The sequence below is a fragment of the Cajanus cajan genome, chromosome 9 (genome assembly GCF_000230855.2).
Source record: "Cajanus cajan strain Asha chromosome 9, NIPB_CcT2T_4, whole genome shotgun sequence".
NCBI lineage: Eukaryota > Viridiplantae > Streptophyta > Magnoliopsida > Fabales > Fabaceae > Cajanus > Cajanus cajan.
The window spans coordinates 55,501,642-55,509,714 of NC_138525.1; the positions used below are offsets into that span (position 1 = coordinate 55,501,642).

The following is an 8,073-nucleotide window of genomic DNA, read 5'->3' on the forward strand; positions in this document are numbered from 1 at the left end:
TAGGTTGACCTACTTTAGTGAGTTGGTGGATTAAAAATGATAAGTTGACAAGTTGACCCACCTGATTTTTTTTTTTAAAAAAAAAACCTCAATCGAAATATTTCAATATACATTATTACTTCAACCTATATTTTATCATTATTTGTAAAATTAATTAGAGGTATTATATTTTTCATAAAAAAGACTAAGTAATATATATTTCTATTAAAAAAAAGATATTATATATAAAAATGTACTAGTAAACAAAATGTGATTAAAACAATATACTTCTATTTCATATAAAATGAGAATAATTACCTTAAAAAAGTTAAAATAAGAAATAAAAAATTGGCCTAACATAAATTCACTACAAATTTATCTTTTAAAAAAAAAAAATAAGTGGTTGACAGTTTGACCCACCAAATTGACAAGTTGAACTCATTAAGTTAGTGGGATGGGTTAAACTAGTTAATGGATTTATTTGTCCAACCTAACTAACTAAAATTAGGCAAGTTAGCGAATTGATCCACCGGGTTCAACTCACATTATCATTCCAAACATGCGAAAATAATGGCTTTAGTTTAAGGGCTTGGAGATTTGCTGGAAATGTGGACTCTCATGTGGTATGTCAGATAGATTGTTTGTACATGGTTTTCTCATGTGCTATGTCAGACAGATTGTTTGTGCATGGTTTAACTAGTTATAGGGACGACTAACAATCTTCATAGATATGCAACATATATTGAGTGAATTCAGAAATCGGTGGGAAGGAATTAGAACTGTAACATTGTTCATGTGTTGCGTGAAGGAAATGCGAGTGCAGTTTTTTTGGCGAAGGAGGAACCATCATCAAGTGAAGGTTTTGATGCTATGTGAGTTTTAGTGCCTCGTGTTTAGCTTTGTTGCTTTTTTAATTTATATTGTTTGGCTTATTCTATCTTGTAACTAAAATAAATCTTTGGGTGAGAGTAAGGATTTAATTGCACTGAAATGTATTTTGAAATTATTTAAAAAAATAAAAATTAATTTACCTATGTGATAATAGTAATGTAAAATACAACAAATATAATATATATTTAGTTTGTAATATTAATGATAAAGATTATTTTTGAAATGGTATAAAAAGATTAAAAATAAAACAAAAATAAAAAATAATAAATTACATAAACAAAAATTATATTTAAACTTTTAATTATATATAATAAACATGACACGCGATAAAATGAATGATAGTTATTGGTCAATTAAGGTGCAGTTTGGGTCAGCCATTTAACATCCTTTATCTAATCAAATATTATGATCCTAGTATCCGCGTGGCTTATGTTACGAAGTTTCAACTGAGACTTTTATTCGTTCTAACCTGGTGGCCGGTACATAATAACAACTGAGAAGGGAAATTCATAAAACTTGACAGTGTTGGGTAATTGGGAGGAAAAAAGAACTGAAAGTTAAGGAACCTTCGTTGCCAAGTTGATTCAATGTTTTAAACGTTGTCTACCATGATCTCTTTGTCCTGCATAGTTTTGAAGGTGATGTTGAGCCACCAATAGTTCTAATTTCTAATGGAGACACAGCAAGAGCTGGAGTGGGCCGAAGCCCAGAATATGTTCTTAAGCGAAGACCTCGTAGCCACGGCTAAACAACAGCTTCTGTTTCTGGCAGAGGTTGATAGGAATCGTTGCCTTTATGATGGCCCAGTTTTACACAGAGCAACTTACAGGTATATATATAAATACCCTTATAATCAATACACCTAGTTATTTCCTGAAATTGTAACTAGTTTTTATATTACAAAGTTTTAAACAATGGTTATTGTTGTTTGTTAACTAGTAAATGATATTGGCAATTATTTTAATCCAAAAAGTAAAGATTAACATAGTTGACGTTTGATAATTTTAATGAATAAAATGGTATATTTATAAATTTAGAGACTAGATTAATTAGTACTCAGTAATTTTAGGAACTATTACATAGGCATGTAACTGAAATCAAGGATATCTGTCGGTGTCTGTAAACTGTATGTTTTCTCTGTTGTAAGTTCACCTTTATTTAATTGTTAGTGTTTGTGCATGTCTTTGTTCATCAATGTAGGTATAAATATTGTTGGCTTCCTTTACTAGCCAAACATGCTGAGTCACCAGTGACAGAAGACCCTTTGGTTGTGCCTCTTGATTGTGAATGGATTTGGCACTGTCATAGGCTTAATCCGGTAAGCTTGAGCTTCGAAAATCAAAATCACGCGTACTTTTTCTCTATATGAAACTTAGATACTGATTTTCAATCAAAATTAGAGTTTCATCTCAATAATTTGCATAATTTTTTAATGAAAACCTTTATTACACAGACATGGATTACTGAATTGAAATTTTAATTCTGATTAAAGAACATAAATGGTATCGATGAAATTGTATGTAAATTTTCTCCTTTCCCTTAATTTGTGAACTTGTTTCCTAAAAATATGTTGAAATTGTGGAATTACCCTTCAACACGTGTGCACATATTTGTCAGGTGCGCTACAAGACTGACTGCATGGAACTGTATGGAAGAATACTAGGCAACTCGAATGTGGTGTCTTCAACTCAGGGAACCAGCAAAGATGAAAGTGAGAAACACTGGGAGACAATGTATCCAAGTGAGCCATATGAACTTGATTTGAACAATGACTCAGTGCAAGATTTTGCTGAGAAAGTATTGGAAGCCAAAGAAAGTACCACCACCAACTATAATTTGATTTCAGCAGTTAAAAGACAGACTACTTTCTTCTATCAGGTAATTAAGAAATTTAGATTTACAGTGCCATGTTTTGTCAATACCTACCAAACCTACAAACTGTACTATAAAGAAATAAGCCAGTGTCCAATGCTCATAACTAGTTGATCATACATTTTATTGGTAGCAAAATTACTATGTAGTACAGTAGTAAATTAGTTTGGGAGTGACACTTCAATTATAGTAAAGGAGATTTGCATTCAGGTAAAGTACATACTGAAATTACTTTTATCAGTAAAATGACTGCAAACGTACCAGCTTATTCTTATCCATTAGTCTCCAACTTTAATGACAGGTTTCCAGGCCTTATTGGAATAAAGATACTTTTCTTGAAGGAGCTGTAGCCAGATACAAGGGGTTTCTGCATTTGATCAAGAGGAACAGAGAAAGGCGTATAAATCGCTTCTGTGTTCCAACTTATGACATTGACCTAATCTGGCACTCTCACCAATTGCATCCTGCGTCTTACTGTAACGATCTAGTGGCAATAATGGGCAAAGTGCTAGAACATGATGACACAGATTCTGATAGGACCAAGGGCCAAAAGCTGGATGTTGGCTTTTCTGAAACTACCACACAATGGGAAGAGACATTTGGTTCAAGATACTGGAGGGCAGGAGCAATGTACAGGGGTAATCCACCATCCCCTCTTACTGTTGACAAGTATAAAATAGATGCTATACACAACAGTTCTACTCCATCCAATAAGACAAACCAGAATATGATTCAGATTCCACAGAAAATGCTTGTGCAGGTAGCCTCCTATATTTCCTCTGCTATTTTCTATGTCACATGAGAAGGCACTAGCCATTGTAACTTGTCACATGTTTTTTGGGCATCAACTGTTGTAAGTTGTAACTTTTTGGGTTCATGATTCTTATTCAGGTAATGCTTGAGATTGTTGATGTGAGAAACTTACCATCCGGGCATAAAGGCAAGCTAGTTGTATCCTTCAAGAAGAAACAAGAAGATATAGTTTTCAATACCAAGAAGCAATTACGTATTTCCTCAGAGTCACAAGGGAAACAAGTTGCTGTTTTCCATTGTGAAAGTAAAGGAGAGTTGGTCCTTGAACTCATTTCACACCCAAGTCACAGCTTTAGAATAGTAAGGCCAACCAAAGTATTGGGAAAAACTTCAATCAATATGGATGATTTGCAAAATGTAGCATCTAAATTGCCAATAGAGAAGTGGTTAGATTTGACATCTGCAATCAATTGGTCAAAGCCCATTAGCATTCGCATTGGCTTGTCTTTAACTCCTCCGTTTTCAGCACCATATGAGTTGCACTTTCTTTCCACGCATCCATTCAAAGGAAGTTACTTTTCCTTCCTGCTTCCTAGAAAGTTCCAACAAATAAAATATTGGACAAATGTTGTGGATGAAGCTGGCAATGAAATCATCAGCATCCAGAAAGGGTAAGCCAAATTGACATGTGAAATTCAAAATATCACTGGCTGAGTTGTTTAGCAGTTATGAATGGTAAACTAGGAGTTCAAGTTTTACCATTACAGTTAGATTAAAAAGGCGGTTCTATTATCATTGCTTTTTGACGAGTGAAATGAGCTTGTAATGCATCCTATGAACAAGTTCTTATTTGGATAAGACCATAAACTTGGGAATTTGGAGGCACTATTGATTTTTTAAATAGCATATGTTAGATTTATGTAGTTTTAATTGAAGATACTGTGAATGGGCTAACTGCATTTGCTTAATTTTTGGGTCATCTGCTTGGGAACTAAGTTTGATGCTCTGTTGCAATGTTGTTTTTGCTTATAGGAACTTGTCAACTGAGAAGACAAAGAGTAATATCAACAAAGAAGTGATTGGCAGGACTGCATCTGGTGAAACTCATCTTCTTGCAGAATTAAAAGGAACAATGTGGTCTATGATGAACTCTGACTGGATGTTACAGATAAAAAAGACCAGCGATGAAGATAAACATGTATTTGAGCTCACAGGCACTCGGAAGGTAACCTTATTCTTGTCTTTAGACTCTTAAATCTATTACCAGTATATAATTTATCCCACTCAGTTGATATGGGACTTGTGTTAGAGATGCATTAATCTAAGGTTCAATATTATGTTCATCGTAATACATGTTTTTTCCCAGGTGATTATTTTTCCAGGTAGAAAATTGGAGTTTGAAACTAGATACTATGGAAATGAAGAAGGAAATTGCTTCATGACAGCAGTAGAATTCTCTAAAAAATATCCTTATGGAAAAGCAGTAGCTTTGATGGATTTGACATATGGATCTCTGGAGGTAGTTTACTGGTCCGTCAGAAAACATCTCTTCTTGATCTAAACTTGTTCCTTCTAACATCACTCTTTTGTGTCATTTTTAAAATTTGTTTGGTGAACAGATCAAGGAAGAGTGGCTGGTGTTGCCTGCCATATTATCTGCATTTGTTCTATCTAATTTTCCTGATTTCAGTCATCTGCGTGAGAAAGCGAATGGGACTAATGCATAAAAAGAAAATCAGAAAAGCTGCGGAAAAATACAGACATGGGATCTTGCCAAATGTTATGTCTTATGTCCCTTTCCTCTAGAAAATTCCCAGATAGACCACTGGTCCATAATTTCGTAGGTGTGTTGTTGGGGTGTTCAACAACACTTTTGTTCATGCAACTCGCTCGTCTGACAAGCATAACTATACAATAAAAAATTCATGGAAGTTTAGACACATGTGTACGTAGATGACTTTTCAAGGTACTGCCACCTTGGTATAACCGGTTCAAGCATGACACAAACCATTTGTAGTGTACTTTTCAGTCTATAATACCAACTAATCTAGCTAGCTTAGTCACCTAATCATGTACCTGTAAAAAGTGTCGCCAGAATTTTAAATTTTAAATCAAAATAATATATTTATAGTTTATATACTTTTCTTTTGGTTAGAAGGGGCATAACCCTGCTGCACAGCACGAACATACATGCATTCTAAAACTAACAATATTTTATCAATTCGAGTTGGAAAACAAATTATTTTATATTTCCCGTCGCTTTCCTATCCTTTAAATTAAAGAAATGATGCCTCAAAAAAATTAGCAAAGGGCAGTGAGAGAAGTAGTTTCAATCCCAAAGCTTGTATTGTTTATGGGTTCGCCAAACATTATACAATACCTTTATTATAGTTTTTATGATTTTTTATCTCTCGATTCTCCTTTCAAGTTATAGAAAATACATACAGCACCAGAAAAATAGTTTCTCTTCCTCTGAATAGCAGACAAGTCTAAAAAATACAACTAAAATACGATACACGTACAGCAATTATACAATGATATATAAAATTGTTAGACAAATATTATTTTGCATAAAAAAAAAATTGGGCTAAGTTGGTCACAGGAAATGTAATTATTTTACTGTGTTTTTCTGTAGTCTATATATTAAAAAAAAGAGTACAGTAAACAATTAACGACAAACACGGATGGAATTATGGAACTCAAAAAGAATAATCCTGAAAGAATAAGGGAGACAATTAGTCAATAGATCACTGACACAAAAAGCAATATACTGATTTGAAAGTACTAATTAGACTCTCAACTCAAAAACAATTCCTGAATCCCTTCTTCACTATGACGCACCTATGCACAAGAAACAATGTCCAAAACAAACCAATATAATCCCACACAATCAAAAATGAAAACCAATATCACCCCGCACTGTACCAAAACAAAAAAACGAACAAATCAAAGACCTTCATTCCTATATCACCACCGCGCGCCGCCGCGACCCGCCGCCGAGAACCCGTGCTCCGGCGCCGATGCAGCCTCGGAACCACTGTAACGAACTGAACCGGGCGCGTGGACAAAATAAACCGGTTGACCCACCGGTCCGGTAACAGGCCGCACTGCTTGGAACATTCCAGAAGGCGTCTGAATGAGATAAATCTCGTTCCCCGAGGTGGGCATGGCCAGCGAATAACCCCCGTTATTCCTGTCTTGCAGAAACGACACCGTTCCGGGATGCACCACTTGCGCGTGCGAATGCGCCACTAACGGCGTCACGCTCTCCGCGTTCTTTTGGTTAACGCCGTAAGCCCTGCCGTTAGCGCTCTCCTCGTTATTTATTTTCCGCTGCTCGTTATTATTGTTCCCGATTTGCAAGTTCCTAATCTCGGGTTCGGGTTCGGGTAGGGTTTCTCTAACCGCTTGGCGATTCTCTTCGAACTCCGCAGTTGAATTCTCCTTCGGCGGAGCGTCCTCCGGCGTCGGCTTGTCCAATCCGAAGAGGAAATCGGGATTCGGCGGCGGCGGCGGCGGCGAGGAGCCTTCCAGGAGAGGAAGCTGGACGGAGTTGAGAGCGTCGACGAACCACTGGCGGTCGGGTTTGGAGTCCGCGGCGGAGAATGCGGCGGCGGCGGTGGAGGAGGAGTGGAGAGGGAAGAGGAAGAGGCGGAGGCGGGCGGGGCGCGGGGAGGAGCGGTGGTGGAGGCGGTCGTATTCGAGCATCATGTGGTGGAGGTCGTCGTCGTTGGTGACGGAGATGAGGGCGTCGAGGTCTTCGCCGGGGAGCTGGTACTTGAGGAGGGAGGGGGCGTTGGCGAGGGAGGAGAGCTTGGCGAGGAGGGCGGGGAACTTGACGTGGCGGTCGACGGAGAGGATCTTGGTGTCGCCGCCGACGTAGGTGAGGTGGTTGTCGTGAGGGCGGGGCTGGATGCGGCCGCCGTAGCTGCACATGAGCTTGACCTTGGTGTGGGAGGGAGGGGGGTCGTCGAAGGAGGGCTGGTGGGTGGCGGCGGCGGCGGCGGTGTCGGCGTCGGAGCGTGGGGAGGAGTCCCGGGAGTCCATGAGGGGAATTGAATTTGGGTTTGGAGAGTGGAGTGGTTGGTGTGGAGTGAGAAAAAGGAGAAGAAGAGTGCGTGTGTGGGGGGTTTTATGAGAGAAGGAGGGTGTGCTGTGGTATGGTAGGCCCCAAAAGTGTCAGACTCCGATGAGTAGGACGCCCATTCATAAGGTATGCCACTCTATAGCTACTGACTCATTAATTTATTTTAACTATTTTATATCAGTTTTAATTTATTCATTTTAAAATCATTTTAAAGAAGTTTTGATAAATTTAGTTATAAAAATTTATTTATTTTTTCTATTTTCTTCTTTAATATTTGAATAAGTTTTTTTTTTGTAAAAATATGGAAAATTATAAAAATAGTTTCAGTGAGAATTGAACTTAGATCCTCATATTTCTAACTATTTCCTCACTTAATCACTAAGCTAACCCTAATAGTCTTATTTAAATAAATTTTGATAAATTTATGTTTACGTTAATTTTATTTTATATTTTTAATTTCTTCTAGAAATCAAATTTATGATTGAAATTCG

The 8,073-nt window shown here is 37.3% G+C and overlaps 2 protein-coding genes across 4 annotated transcripts; one reads left to right on the plus strand and one right to left on the minus strand.

Moving 5' to 3' along the window:
• Positions 1 to 544: 544 nt before the first annotated feature.
• On the plus strand, positions 545 to 5,634 carry LOC109819142 (glycine-rich domain-containing protein 1). 3 transcript variants are annotated; one of them, XM_020384755.3, is made up of 10 exons: positions 545 to 602; positions 788 to 851; positions 1,501 to 1,699; positions 2,071 to 2,188; positions 2,488 to 2,748; positions 3,044 to 3,502; positions 3,634 to 4,166; positions 4,528 to 4,720; positions 4,862 to 5,014; positions 5,115 to 5,634. In XM_020384755.3, exons 3-10 carry the CDS (start codon positions 1,542 to 1,544, stop codon positions 5,220 to 5,222), a joined length of 1,983 nt encoding a protein of 660 aa, XP_020240344.1. In that variant the 5' UTR covers positions 545 to 602; positions 788 to 851; positions 1,501 to 1,541; the 3' UTR covers positions 5,223 to 5,634. The 3 variants fall into 3 exon arrangements, with proteins under 3 accessions (XP_020240344.1, XP_082920552.1, XP_082920551.1); XM_083064426.1 differs by having other exon boundaries at positions 578 to 851; XM_083064425.1 differs by lacking the exons at positions 545 to 602; positions 788 to 851 and having other exon boundaries at positions 1,284 to 1,699.
• A 401-nt stretch (positions 5,635 to 6,035) lies between these two features.
• LOC109819151 (uncharacterized) lies at positions 6,036 to 7,678 on the minus strand. The gene has a single exon (XM_020384771.3). It carries the CDS (start codon positions 7,540 to 7,542, stop codon positions 6,463 to 6,465), a length of 1,080 nt encoding a protein of 359 aa, XP_020240360.2. The 5' UTR covers positions 7,543 to 7,678; the 3' UTR covers positions 6,036 to 6,462.
• Between the last annotated feature and the right edge of the window lie 395 nt (positions 7,679 to 8,073).